A 15531-nucleotide genomic window follows, 5' to 3' on the forward strand; every position below is an offset into this window, starting at 1 on the left:
TTCTTTTCTGAAAAGCTGGAGAACAAACAGAGCCCTCTTCATAGTTGTGAGAGCACATGTCATAATACACGCCAGAGCCCAAAGGGGAGACTAGGCAAGACTGTGGTAATATATGAAGTTATAAAACATGTTTATTTTTATTACTGTTACTGTGGGAACTGATTACTTCAGCATTACCTAACTTTCTAGTTGTACAAATCTGGTAAGGAGCATGTGAGGAAATCGGTCCTAGTATTTGCAGTTCTTTATCCTTTGACATATGAGATGTGATTACTTTGTGAATATTTTTGATTTGTTTTGCGATTACAACACACATCAAGGGCCGTTGACATAGAAGTCAAAGTCGGCAGGCACATCGTGTTTCAGTCCACGTTACCCGTTTAAAGGCATCAAGCCGTAGTTTTCATGCTTGAATCTTGCATTCATCTGCCTTGTGTACCACCAGTCAGAGATGGCTGAGGGTAAGTTGTTCTTGAGGAAAGTTTGAAATCGTGTGATCACCAGCATGTCCCAAGGGTAGCCATCGTCCCAGACCCGGCTCATGACCCAAGAACCACTTCTGGAGCTGATCATGACCTGAATAAACAAACAAACAAACAAACAAACAAACAAACACTAAATGTAGTGAGTGTAGTGTGCATTGTAAGATGCCTTCTACATCTCTAGGAATGAACTTGTTCCTCTTGCTCTTGAGGGTTTTGTTTTTGTTTGTTTTGTTTTTGCCAGGAGGAAGTGTAAATACCTCGGCTCTCAATCTTCCTAAATTGTTGCAAAAGGCAACATGAAGCTAGCTTTCCTTCCTGGGAGACACTGTCCCCAAGAGCATTTCATACAAGCTCTCTCAGCTCTGACCTGCTTCTGCTGACTGGGACTAACTTATTTCAGTCCTTAGCACAGCTGACCACCATTATAAATTCCAATTATATTTATCTCAGTGCTCACACAACTACTGTTGTCTATAATGAAGCAATTCTTATCTCAAAATAGGCATTGGTGTAAAATAAGGCAAGCAAATTATGACCAGGACACTACAGGCAGAAATCTTTAGGCTCTCTGACCTCTAAATGATATGACACAGGGAAGATGGCTTTAACAACCATCTTGCTTCTCTTCTTCTAAAACAGAAACGAATGGCACCTGTCACCTCAGGTTTGCACAAGGGTCAACTGAGGTTACTAACCTGGATGTTATGGTTGACCTCACCTAGTGTATGATGTGTGACCAGTAAATGTCAGTTTCCTTTCCTTTCTTTTTTGTTACTTCCTAACACAGTAGGTTTTAGGTTTCTTCTCTTTCCATTTTGGTTTTTTATTTTTATATTCTGCAATGCTGTTATAAGGGAAGCTAGCTAGAGGAGAAACAGACAATCTGGAGAGCTTCTGAAGTTTGGGCTCTTTCCTCGCTTTCATCACACGTGCAGACATAACCATCTCAGCACTGTGGTTCATTACCCTGCTCCTAGTTCAAAGCCTTAAGTGACTTTTACTTATGAAGAATCCATATTCTTCATTTGCCATTGAAACCTTTGGAATAATCACCTACTAGGACTCCAGTGGAGTTTTTTTCCCCCTCTCAGTTCCTAGAGGGCTCCTCTGCCCTGGAAATCTGAAATTATGAATTTTACTTTTCTTAAATCTTCTCCCGTTGAGAGCTTAAGTTCCCCCAGTCCAGTTGTCTAAGAAGTTGCTGATGTTTCTGTCTTCAGTTATCTTTTTTTCCTCCAATGGGGAAAACAGGATTCAAGGACCCTTTACCTACAGTTGAAGGCACTCACTCACAGGGCAGTAGAGCACCTGATGCAGTGTATCTGCTGTTGCTACTAAGAACTTCCGTGTCAGCAAGATGAGACAGATGTCATCAAATACACAGTGCTGCTTCCTGTTTTCCTGCTTTGCTGTCTTTCCCCCTTCTTTTTTTTTCTAGGCTAATATGCACTTATCAGAGAGTGGTCTTTTGTGATTGGGTAACCTCACTCAGGATGATTTTTTTTAATTATAATTTTTTATTTTCTATATTCTTTGTTTACATTCCAAATGATTTTTTTCCTTTCCCAGTTCCCCCTTCCCCATAAGTTCCCTAAGTCCTCTTCCTTCTGCCCGTTCTCCTATCAACCCCCTCCTACTTCTCTGCAATAGCACTCCTGGGCTACCCAGGGGTATTCCCCGGCATGCAATAAGGGCACATGCTCCACTATGTTCATAGCAGCCTTATTTATAATAGCCAGAAGCTGGAAAGAACCCGGATGTCCTTCAGTGGAGGAACGGATACAGAAAATGTGGCATATTTACACAATGGAATACTACTCAGCAATGAAAAAGAATGAATTCATGAAATTCTTAGGCAAATGGTTGGATCTGGAAAATCCAAATATCATTCTAAGTGAGGTAACCCAATCACAAAAGAACATACATGGAATACAGTCACTGATAAATGGATATTAGCCCAGAAACTCTGAATACCCAAGACACAATTCACATATCAAATGACTCCCAAGAAGAAGGAAGGAGAGGTCCCTGATCCTGAAAAGTCTTTCCCCCTTCTAAAAACAGCTGCTGACACCACTTCAGCTGTATGGTTTCCAAGAATGGGTTCGGGCCCATCTCCTTGGTATGGCCTTAGACGCTACCATCTTTTAGGCATTTAATGTCAGAATTATCCTCTATCTTTCAGTCCAGTGGTAGCTCTTATGCTATTGTCTTGAGATTCTTTGTGTGTCTCTGTGTGTGTGTGTGTGTGTGTGTTTGTCTGTGTCTGTATGTGTGTGTGCTTCTTTGCTAGATTTTACCACCTCCTGAGAAAAAAAGGCCAGATGGCTAATTTCTTTGTATGTCTCCTGGTTATCAAGTGTAGCATAGATAGAGGCATAGGAATAGATTTTTATGCCATTTGTCTTGACATAGTATTTGTACAACGTGACTACAATATCCTGGAGTAAATCTAGACATCTGTGGCGATGCCCAGGGACCTTATTAGGGACCTATATTGGGCTTAAATGACACCAATAAGTATAACATCTGGAAATTGGATTCCTGCCTTTGTGCTTATGAGGCCTTAATGAATCTTTCAGAATGAGAAGTTGACATTTGTCTAAAGTCACACCCGGAAAGGCCCTTCATCACCTCCTCTCCATCTTCCTTTCAGCTTCCCTTCACATCCTTCTGACCCAGACCCACTGACATGCAGGCCAGAGGTCTGGTGTCTATTTCCGAGTGACCAAAGCTTCTTACTTCATGACCTTTAGCTTGGACATCTCTTCCCACACTGTGCCTTGCTCTGGTTCTCGCTTGTGTGTTGTCCTCTCCAGGGTCTTTCCCTCCATGTGTGCATAGGTCACTCCCATTAGTCACGTGACTTGTGTGCTTTGTTCTCTTTGCCAGCCCTTTCCACAGTGATAGTTTACACCTGAAAGCGTTGACTTAATAGCTTGGAGTTCAAGAGTGAGGGTTGTGTTTGTTTTGCTCAACATCTTTCTCCAAACCCTTTGCCAGGGCCTGGAACAACAAATAACCACGAAATGCATGCTCTGAATATGGGGCTCTCTGTTTCTATCGACAGAATCATGTTTTAACAATCTTATTTCTAAATTGGTTCTGTTTTAATCTGTTCTATTGATGAGGAGATCGATCGGAGACCCAGAAGAATCTTGTCTAGAATCTCAGCAATAACTTTAACCTCAAATCCACTTTATCTTTAGAGGAATCGGTCAGACACACATGAGGTATCAAATGTCTCAAGAAGCTAGTTGGGTGGCAAGCATCACCAGTGATGGATGTAAAGTCATTTCAAACCGGACTTGTTACCTAGAATACTGAGGTATATGAAGTATCACCTGGTGCTCACATGCCATCCCATTCCATAGCACGGGTTTCAAGTAACAGTTTCTGTTCCTTTAAGATTGTCTGTGGAGCACGTGGGATACGGTACCTGCTGAGCTACGTGGCTGAGTTCTGCAGCAATGTCACAGCCTGAGTTCCCCAGGCCAATCACCAGGACTCGTTTTCCTTTCCATATTTCTGGTTCCTTATAGTCCCTGCTGTGGAAGCATTTGCCTTTAAAACGGTTCAGTCCTGAGTGAAAAGCGAGAAGTGTGTGAATCAATTTGATTCCCATGAAAATAAAGCAACTTTGGTGGTCATGAAATAAGACAACTTAATAATCCTGATATATATATATATACATATATATATATGTATATATATATATGTATATATATATATATAATCAGAAACATGGTTTTTTTTTTCAGAAACATGTTTTAATTTGACTGGTTGTAGTCTAATTAAAAAGGCATCACCATGGTTTGGGGGTGGCTTAGGTCTATTGCCCAGAGGTACAGATGCTGCCAGCTTGGTCTCTAGCATAGTGGTCCTGGGGTGTGGCTATAAGCATTGAAGAGGTGGAGACAACTGGGAAGTGATTTGGTCACTTAGGACATCACCCTTGGAAAGGGTGAGCTCAGTACATGAGAGCAGTAACTCTTCTGTTCTAAAAATGAGCAAGCCTTGGTGCTGAATCTCTCTCGCTGCCTGTCTCACTTAGTAATCCTCACCTGCTGGAGCTGACCTGTTGTTTTTCCATGTCTTTACCACGCTGTGATGCAACTGGTGTGTGTGTGTGTGTGTGTGTTGTGGTGGAAGACAGTCCTGGCTAGAATGCTAATGCCATGTTGCTTAGACTTTCTAGTGACTCTAAATATGAGGAAAATAAGCTTAGTTCTTTTACAATGTCTTAATTGCCAGGTATTCTGTTACTGGTGTCAGAGAACACACTAAAATGGACACCACTAGCATGTTTATTCTTGACAGATGTGTAGGTGGCTTCCTAAATATCAGCCTTACCTGGAAAGGAGTCTTTTGGTAGATGGGGATATACATGATGCCCAGAACAAATCATTATGGCATCAAAGACAGCTGTTTCTTTTTTACCCTTCTTTTCAGTGGTAACTTCCCATTTGCCAGTAGTTGAGAAATCAGGACATTTATTTATACTGGTTACAAGTGTCTAAGGGATGCAGAGAGAAAGCCTTCTTTAATATTCTAATAGTAGATTGGTCTTAATAAAATTACTTAATTAGAAAGGTACCTCTTAAGGAAATTCAAAAGTCCCTTGGAAGAGATGAGAGTATTAGATTATAAATATATGTATGTATGTATACATTAATATAGTATATATATATTCTTTTTTGCCTTGTTTTAAAATATTTTTTATTGTTTACTGAAAATGGTTAAGTTGATGGTCTTACAAAATTATGGTTTTCTATATCTTGTACAAGAAGTCTCGCTAAATGCAGTTCTAAATGGTTTGCATTTTTTCATTAAATTTCTTTTGAACACGTGTTTATTTAGAAAATGGAGTTAATAAATTTATAAACCCATGGGCAACTTGTATCTTTTTCTTTGTTACTGAGTTGGTGCTATTTTGATATAAGAACTGCACAGAATCATGTTTTGCATATCTCTGACAGACTCCTGAGAAAAAAAAAGATAGTGTTCACAAATCTATAGTTAGAGACAATTAAAGGGGCTGGGCAAGGTGGCACACACCTTTAGTCCCAGCACTCAAGAGCCAGAGGAAGATGGATGGCTGTGAGTTCAAGGCCAGTGCAGTCTATTATGAAGTGGGTTCCAGGATGAATAAATAAATAAATAAATAAATAATGTGTGAATAGAACAACAGCCTCAGACTTCCTCATCAGCATGTCTGAAGCTACTTTTCTGATAACATCTTACCTCAAACTGTATGTATTTTACGAGGTTCTTCTCTGTGGCAAATGAAGTGATGTATTCTTGGAGCTTGCTGTTATGCATAAAGTTGGGAAAGTCGTCTGGATAGGGGAAGTCTGGAAAACACATCATCTCTTTGGAAGAGTTGGTGAAGACCGACCGGTAAATGCTGGCCCTGCCCTCTTCTGTATGATCCTGCAAATGACAGTTCAGTTGGATGGAAATATTCAGTTCCAAATCATTGTCATAAATTGAGTTGGACTTTGCCCAAGATTCCCTCTGATAAGCTGATAAATAAATATTAGTGTCCCCTAAACAATTGATGCTGACCACAAAACTCTATCAAGGTCATTAAGGGTATGGAAACATATACTCCATGTGGTTTGTTTTCTAAGGGAAACCTCTTCTTTGTTTCTTTTTAGACATAGGCGACCAACACTCTTATTTCTATCACCTACAGTGATGGAGGGTTTCAACTTTACAGGATTTCATTGTGTCACCAACTCACCTGAATCAGCAACTACTAGTCGATTTGAATTGTAAAGACAGTGATAGGTGATTGAGATTATTTATAAGATTTGTAAATGTGAGCATTTAAAACTAATCTTTTAAAATTAATTGTAAAATTTCTTCTACCTTTTTGGAACCAAGCATATTGAGTTGCTGGCCGTTGTCTTCTCACATTTATGCAGGTCATGGAGTTTTAACCTTTAGAAGTATAGAAATGTTTGCACTGGTAAAATTAAGAGAGGTTACAACGTCATGCTAAGAACTGTAGAGGAGGAATTAGATGATGGTGAGAGAAGAAGGGAACATGAAAGGAAAAAAGGCTCAGCAGAGAGCAGATCAGGACACTGTGGGTTCTCAGCTGTAGCATGATCCTACCCCTCCCTCCCTCCTTCACACACACACACACACCACCACCACCACCACCACCACCCCACCACCACCACCACAAACAACAAAAAACCAACATCAACTAAACAACTCCAAACCAACCAACCAACCATGCAAACAAATAAGCAAACAAACAAACTTCCTAACTGCAATCCAGAGTTAGATGCTACTCCTATAGAATTTGTTTTAGTTGGCCTGGAGTTTCAAATATCTTTCGAGTAACAGTGTTGAATAATGTGTGTGTGTGTGTGTGTGTGTGTGTGTGTGTGTAGAGGCCATCCTCAAGTGTGTGCTCCTTAAGTGCTGTCCACTCGCTGATAAGGCTAAGCTGGCCAGAAAGAGAGCTTCAGGAATCCTTCCCTTCTGCTTCTCAGTGCTGGGGCTACAAACCACTTTACTGACCGCACCATCTTCTCAGCCCAAGACACCAAACTGAGAGAAAAAATATTGTAAAAACTGTGATAAAGGAGCTGAAATTTTACTTGACCCTCTGAAACCATCAACGCATGCTTTGAGTGCTCTATAGGTCTACATGGAATATCTGTCTTTTTCAGCAGCCCTGTAAACAATAAATCAGTAGGCCGTCTAGGTTTGACCTTATGTTCTATGATGAAAGATTAAATTACAGATCTTTGTGGATGGTTTCGAGTGTGTAGAGAAACATGTAGACCATTAGAAAGTTCTCATTATATTTCATGTAACTCAAAGCTGATGGGTGCCTGGATTATGACCTTTTAGTAAACACTGGAGTATTACATCATGCCAATCAATATCACTAGCAAGACTGAAATTTGCTTATTGTCAAGTGACAGATTAGCTGTTGTGTTTGCTTCACAAAAAGAACGTGACCTTGAAAGGGGACCCAAGCTTTCTGTTGCTCATGTGACTCATGCACCTGGCTAGTCCGCATGAACATTTGAGCAGGTGAAGGGATTTGTAACCTCTAACAAGTTCAGGAAGCTTGATATAAATGATATCGAAAGGAAAGAGGAAAGGATTAAGGAAAAAATAATTCACATAGAGCCTCTCAACTTGAAAACCGCAAATCTGAGCACCAACATGGAAATGCAAGTAGAAAAATTCAGCTGTAGGTGGGACACGGCTCAGGGAACATTGTAAAAGAAAAGGGCAGAAAGAATATGAGGGCCAGAGCATGGAGAAGGGCGCTGTGGAAAGATGTCCTCTGGACATGGCTCCTGCACACATTGACTCAAAGTAGGTGTGGTCACCTGCTCAGGGCATGCTCAAGATCAACTAGTTAAAAATTCAAACATGAACTAGGGAGGGGGCTCCTGTGGTCTCACTCCAAGCTGAGAAAATATTGGCAGTTAATGGCTGCTGGGGTGGGGGAGGATTACTTTTCTCTTTCTTTATCTCTCTGTCTCTCTTCTTTCTTTCTTTCTTTCTCCCTCCTTCTTTCCTCTCTATTTCTTTTACCTTCCTTCCTTCCTTTCTCTCTCTCCCTTCTTTCTTTCTTTCTTTCTTTCTTTCTTTCTTTCTTTCTTTCTTTCTTTCTTTCTTTCTTTCTTTCTTTCTTTCTTTCTTTCTTTCTCAAGACACCCCAAACCTCAGTTTCCCTTCCCTCCACTCTGCCAAATACCCCTCCACCTCTGTATCATCCCTCTTCCACAGATCCACTCATCCTTCATTTCTCTTCAGAGAAGACCAGCCCTCCCAAGGGATATCAACTGAACACCACATAAGAATATATAAGACTAGACACAAACCCTCATATCATGGTTGGGAAAAGCAACTCAGTAAGAGAAAAAGGGTCACAGGAACAGACGAAAGAGTCAGCAATACACCCATTCCCACTGTTAGGAGCCCCACAAAATACCAAGCTATCAACCATAACACATATGCAGAGGACCTAGCGTAGGCCCACGCAGACTAAAATTACTTTTCTTATGCGATGTGGCTACTGATATATTTCCCAAGCCCCAGTGGATGACCCACACCCATAAGCAGTCATGCTAAGTCATGTTTCTTTTCTTTTCTTCTTCTTCCTCTTCCATCCTCCTCCTCCTCCTCTTCTTCTTTTTCTTTTTCTTCTTCCTCTTCTTCCTCTTCCTCTTCCTCTTCCTCTTCCTCTTCCTCTTCCTCTTCCTCTTCCTCTTCCTCTTCTTCTTCTTCTTCTTCTTCTTCTTCTTCTTCTTCTTCTTCTTCTTCTTCTTCTTCTTCTTCCATCTTATATTTTCTTCCTTTCCCCCCCTTTTTTAAATTGGATATTCATTTCAAATGTTATCCCCTTTCCTGTTTCCCCTTCCCCCAACCCTCTATCCCATCCCCCATCTTCCTGATTCTATGAGGGTGGTCCCCTACCTACCCACCCACTCCCGCCCTGGCATTTCCCTACACTGGGGCATCGAGCCTTCACAGGACTTCACAGCCCTTCACAGGGCTTCTCCTCCCATTGATGCCTGGCAAGGCCATCCTCTGCTATATATGCGGCTGAAGTCATGGGTCCCTCCATGTGTACTCTTTGATTGGTGGTTTAGTCCCTTCCCTGGGAGCTCTTGTGTGTGTGTGTGTGGGGGGGGGTCTGGTTGGTTGAAATATTAACCCATCTCATGTTGGTAAGAGTTGGAAGCACTGAATATCCAATTAGGTTTTTCTCATGGCTCCTGTAACAGATTGCTACAAATGTGATCATCTAAGGAAATATGATCTTGTTCTCTTCCAGTTCTGTAGGCCAGCAATGAAAACTGGACAAGCTGTTAGTAGGGTGTGCTCACACCCAGAGGCTGTGGAGAGAATTCACTCCCTGCCCTTTTCAGTGCACACAGGCTTTTCAGTGTCAAACATATCTGCCTTCATGGACTGGTAGATTCCACATCTATTTCCAAGATCATAAACAAAATGTAATACTTTTTCTCTTCTGTCTCTTGTATGTCTCTCTTTACTTCATAGGAGGGTACTCAACACAGCATTTCCAGACATGCCACATAATCCAGGAAAATCTCTCCATTTCAAGATTTTTCACTTAGCCCTAGCCACAAATGTTTTCCCTTAGATAGTAAGTTCTATAGATCCCAGGAACCAGGGTGTGACTTAATGGGCACATACATGCACATCTGATGATTGGCTCCTTAGGATAAGAAGACAGTGACAAATGGCACCAAGGAACTTTAAAGTGTGTCCCACACTCTCCTGTGCAGCGATCTCATTAGTTTGGGGTATTTTAAGAAAAAACTCCATACCCAAATCTTCTAAATTGCTTTTTTAAATTCTCTCCTCTCTCCATCCTTTCTTTATCCTTGTTTTTCCTCTCCTCCCTTCTTCTCTCCTCCTTTTGACAGGACCTCATGTATCCCAGGCTGGCCTGAAACTTGTGTAACTGAGAACTGTCTTGACCTCCCAGTTCCTCTTGCTTCAACCCCCTGAATGTTGAGATTAGATGTGTGAGTCACTATGACCAGTTTCATGGTGCTAGGAATTGAACCTAAGGCTTCTGAATATACTCTGAATTGTACCAATTTGTAAACTCTATCAACTGACCCATGTTCCCAGTTTCTCATTTTTGACATTGTTACTACAGTTAGTATTATTACTATTATTTAGTGTACATTTTTATCATTAGTAAATGGTAAACTGGTGTAAATACCAAAGAAGTATTTTAAAATAATTATTTTAAATATAAATAACATGACATTGACTGAGTAGGTTATATTTAGCAATATATAATAACAATTAATACAAAATAAAAGAGATCAAGGAGGGAAATATGCGAGGGGAGTAAAAGGAGGGGAAATATGTAATTATATTGTAATCTCAAAAATAAAACAAATTAAAAAAGCAAACGAACAAACAAAACTAATAGCTACCAAGACTTGCAAATGCATACACAATATAGAAAAAATAAATATTTTATCAGTAATGCAAAATGTGTTGGAGGAAGGAAGAATGGAGAGATTTTATGTGTGATTTAAGTTGTTATCAATTTAAAATAGATAGAACTACTTTTTGCATATGTTAATACATGAAATGTGTTTTGTGTTCTAAAAGTAACCATTTTTTGTTGTATATAGTCTTTGTAAGTGGAATGGCTTAATGGGCATTGTGTTATATGAAGGCAATTCCTCAGGAGTGTAAGTATATATTTCTGTTGAGCACAGTGCCCTCCCACACTCTCAACAGTTTAATTGTACTAACTTGTAGGCTATCACATAGAAGTTAAATACATGTGTGTATGTACAATGCTTAAACCAGAGTACTTAGGAATTATGTTAACACCAAATAATTGTGTGATGCTTTAGTGCATAGGTACAATACATATTGATCAGATTATCCTTTGTTATCACATTGTGTTTGCAGTGCTTGGCTGAAACTCTTGTAGTTATTTAAAAATATGTAATTGGCTTCAATAAACTATAGTAAAGATCATATAGCTTCAACCCACTTGTACTTAGGTAAACTTCCAGTGTCTTCCACATCTCTCATCTTTCCTAGGCGTTACTACTCACTACTAAACATTTACTTACTTAAGAACAGTTTTTTTTTTCATTTAACACAATTACTTCCATTTCCATCTGTTTCACTGAAAATAATGGGATATTATTTTTGAAGGTGGAGTACCACACACACACAGATGTTTGCCTACCATCTCCTGTATTTCTGGGGTCATATCTATCTTATTTTTCATGTCTTATTATTTTGTCTTGAAGTGACTTCCCTATTTTCTTCTAGTTTTGTAGTTCTAGATTATTAAAGTTAGGTCTTTCATCCATTTTTGCTCTCTCTCTCTCTCTCTCTCTCTCTCTGTGTGTGTGTGTGTGAGAGAGAGAGAGAGAGATCAAGTTTTAATCTTCAATTTGCGAATATCCAGTTTTTTTCAGTGCCATTTACCAAAGAGGTTATCTTTTTCCCCCTCTATAACTAATGAAATTAAAGAGAAAGCTATCATAAAAGGAACCCAATTTACAATTAATACAAAACTACAAAGAAGCTGGGCATGTCGCATCCTTCTAATCCTAGCACTCGGGAAGCAGATGCGAAGTGCTCTGTGAGTTTGAGTTCAGCCTGGTCTACATAGTAAGTTTCAGGTGAGCTGGGACCAGGGCTTTGTAGAGAGCCCCAGTTTCAAACAAACCAACCAATTAGCAAAAATAAAAAACAAAACAACACCCCCCCCCAAAAAAACTAGAAAGGAATAAATTTAACTCAAGAAGTAAAAGACTTCTTAATGAAAATTGTAAATTCTGCTGAACGACTTCAGCAAAGGTTTACAGATAGGAAGAATTAATGTTACTGTGGCCATTCTACCCTCAGTATTTGCATATTTAATGCACATTATTATTCAATCTATCAACATGACAATCATATTCTTCAAAAAATGAGTGGGAAAGTCCTGAAATTCTTCCGGAAGTACAGAAGACTACAAATATACACGATAGGCTTAACTAAACCAAATCAAAGCAACCCTAAAGAAGTAAACAAAAACTCCAAAGCTGGAAGTACTCCAAAATATAGTACAAAGCTATAGACATCAAAACAGCACTATCCTGGCACAAAATCAGACACAAGGACCATGGGAATAGAATTCAGAACCCAGAAATCACTCAATCCATTTGTAGCCAATCGATTCTTGCCAAAGCTGTTTTCCATGTTCACCTGAGAAGTTGAAATTTGTGGTCTAAATCGCTAACATTACCCTTTGCAACCTCACATCTAAAACACTGATTATTTTTATGTGACAAACATATGTTCATGGACTTGTTGAGGCCAGAGTTTGAGACTAGATGTCTTTCTCACTTTCCACCTTATTTTGTGAGGTCAGATTTCTCGTGGAACGTGGGCTCAGTGGCTAGACTGTCTGGCTAGATAGCAATCATACTTATCAGTCTGGCTAGACCCCACCAAATAGCATTATAGGTGTGCACCCGATTTTTATGTGTTTTTTGGGTAGGCATTCAGACTCAGATACTCAAGCTTATGGGGCCAAGTACTTCACTCACTGAGCTATCTCTCAGCCCCACCTGGCAGCTTTTACATACAGAAGACTTGTATCTGTATTATACAAACAAAAACAAAAACAAAAACAAAAGTATTTGACTATGAATTTGTTTATCTCTAAGTGACTCTTATCCACAATTTATCAGACTTTTTGCTAATTCCTAAGGACAATATTTTTGGCTTGCTACCATGGTTGCATTTTGTACAATCCAATGCAGCCTATAGATCACAACCACCACCTAGACCTGAGCACCCCCACCCCTGCCTGTTGCACAGATGCCTCACTCACTGAAAATTTCCACAGGCCCCCAATGTCATCACTCCTCTCAAAGCATGTGGGCTCCAGGCCCTCCTCCAGACAGCTCCTGATGGCAGCTAGACCACTGACACCAGCTCCAATGATGGCCACCTTTCTCTTCATGGGTGCCTGTGGGGAGGTGCAGAGATTACTTCCGGCATCATTTCTGAGAACTTATTTTGATATTTACTTTTGGCTTTATAAGAAATTTTACTTCAGTATGCAAGAAAACATTTACAGAGTAGTTCGGAACACCCGTTTTCCATGAAAGCACATGTTGCACTTTTCTGATTCTTGGCAAAAGAGCAGTTGAACAAAGTCACCCGGAACCTTGAGATTTGTGAACTCAATTACAAATATTGCCTTTCACAAACTCATGTTTAAAAAGTTTGTTGGTTTTGGTGTGTGTGTGTGTGTGTGTGTGTGTGTTGCAGGGGGGGAGGCATGTTCGCACATGTGCAGGGGCATGTGAAAGCAAAATGTATTAAGTATTTTTGTTTTTAGTCAGCTTCCCCAAGTAAGAGATTCACAACTAAGGTATGCAAATATTTATTCACAGCACACATTCACAGCTAAGTTATACACACATACCTCCACTTAATTGTTTATATGTGAATAAAACAAACCCAGCTATATGTATAGATGTGTGATGGTCTCTCTGTTTGAGAGGGTTCTTTTTATGATCAACTGCAGACATTTAAGTCCCTCCTATAAATAGTTTAGTATTTTTGTCCAATGCATGGAATTTCCCTGTATCCTTCAATTTATCTCTGCATTATTTATAACTCATTACTTATAATCTTTAATATTATCAATTCTGTAGAAATACTTGTTTAGCTGTATCATTTAAAGAAGAATATCAAGAGGTGGGAAAAAAAGAAGCCTGTGTGTAGTCAATATAGATGTAGCCCCTCATAGTCCTAGGTAAAGCACACACATGTACACACATGTACATACATGCACATACATATATATGCATACATATATATATATATATCATTTATGTATACCTATATCTATTTTCCTTGGCACAAGACTGGTAAACCTATATCTCAGTATTTCAGGAGGCCACTCTTTTTCCTTCTTTAACAAAAGTCAAATCATTGCCTTAAAACAACCCCTTCCCACTATTACCCATTCTCAACCCCATTCTCTTCCAAGAGAACTGTGTTCCAAATCTTTTCCTATCCTTATGTTTTACCACAACTTTCTACACTTCCTTAGTTCTGCAGAGAAAATATTTAGATGATGCACATCATGTTGTATGATTCCTAGGAAAAAGAAAAATCCAACAACTTCTGCAATGACATGATCTGTTCATTCCAGCCACACTAGATGTAGACCCACCCAAGTCCATTCACACACCTGGCCCTCCTCCATGTTTCCCATTCACCCACAAGGCTCTCGCTCCCTCAGCCCTTTGCAATAGATTTTTCATTTTACCTTTTCTTTGTCTTCCTTTCTTCTCTGTGTTTAAACCCCTAGTCTTCTGGGGAGTCTGAAAGAGAAAATGCTGGGCACCTTGTATGTCTCTGTGCAGGAGTGTCATTGGAACAGGGAGGAGCTTCTCTTAAAGGGGTAATCCTTCATCCTGTAGCAACTGAGCACACACCCCAGCTCCTGTGATGTGCTGGTCTTTGGGCCACCGCTCTGGTCACTCAGACCTGCTTTCCTCTTAGTAGTAGTCAGTAACCTCCAGTTTCACTCCTTGGTCCTTGCTTTATGGTGGTAGCCTCTCCAGGTTGCTAAGGTTCTAGATTCTATTCCTTTATGTGCAATCCTAAAGTTTATTTATTTATTTATTTTTGGTAAGTCTTTTGTGGTAGCCCATGGTGCCCTTCCAAATCCTATTGAAAATTAATCGCAATTTGAGATAGGCCAGTAGCAAAGATGATATGTCTGTTCTATGAAACAAACAAACAAACAAACAAACAACATCGTAGGTTTGCTAGTCAAAGGTAAAACAAGAAGGTTAGATCTGGTCAGAGCCTTACCCCTAATTTAGAAAAACTGTATTATTCAGATGAATCACACTGAGGGTGTTGTGGGTCTTCTGTGAGACATTGTTCAGCAGTTTCAAAGTTATAGCTTGCAACTGTATTTTAAAGGAATACCACAAGGAAGTGTTTGGTGCCTCTTGCCAACACAATTCACCCTCCTAATGGCCCTCCAGGGGAAGAGGTGTTCACTGTGCTCCCTCTGCTCAGAAGGGAAGAGACTGCCAATCAGGCAAGAGACCTGGCAGGAGACTGTACCCGTTGTGCAGGGCAATGATTAAGCTTTCATCTCCACAGGTCAACCTGTCTACTTACAGACATAGGTCTCAGCACCCAAAACTGCCTGACACTTGGTTAAAGCGGGATAGGGACATGTGGTTATAGCCACAGGAGTTGTTCTACATAAGGAGTCAAGAAGCCAGCAGAGCCAAGCTCAACTCTTCAGAAAGCAGTGGGAGAACAAACCAGCACTTAAAAGCATTGAACCAAAGCCTTTTTAAAAAGCAATTTTGCAAGCTTTGTTTTCTGTTAGTAATCTAATGCACACATCATTGTCTGTTTTACTCAAATATTTATCTCTGAATAATTGAGACTTAGTGCATTGAATATATACTTTCCAAAAGAGCCACCCCAGTGTGAGCATGGTCACAGACTGCTTCACAGT

General features: G+C 40.0%; 1 protein-coding gene across 1 annotated transcript in view; it reads right to left on the bottom strand.

Annotated features, from left to right (window-relative positions):
• Positions 1–12993, bottom strand: part of LOC127697459 (dimethylaniline monooxygenase [N-oxide-forming] 3) — a 19844-nt gene extending 6851 nt beyond the window's left edge. Inside the window, exons 1-5 of the mRNA XM_052200629.1 lie at positions 12862–12993; positions 5730–5918; positions 4839–5001; positions 3925–4067; positions 377–576 (exon numbers count right to left, since the gene is read on the bottom strand). Of these exons, the coding sequence (XP_052056589.1) occupies positions 377–576; positions 3925–4067; positions 4839–5001; positions 5730–5918; positions 12862–12993 (827 nt within the window). The remainder of the gene's footprint in view (positions 1–376; positions 577–3924; positions 4068–4838; positions 5002–5729; positions 5919–12861) is intronic.
• Positions 12994–15531: the final 2538 nt, after the last annotated feature.

This window comes from Apodemus sylvaticus, chromosome 12, assembly GCF_947179515.1.
Source record: "Apodemus sylvaticus chromosome 12, mApoSyl1.1, whole genome shotgun sequence".
Lineage (NCBI taxonomy): Eukaryota > Metazoa > Chordata > Mammalia > Rodentia > Muridae > Apodemus > Apodemus sylvaticus.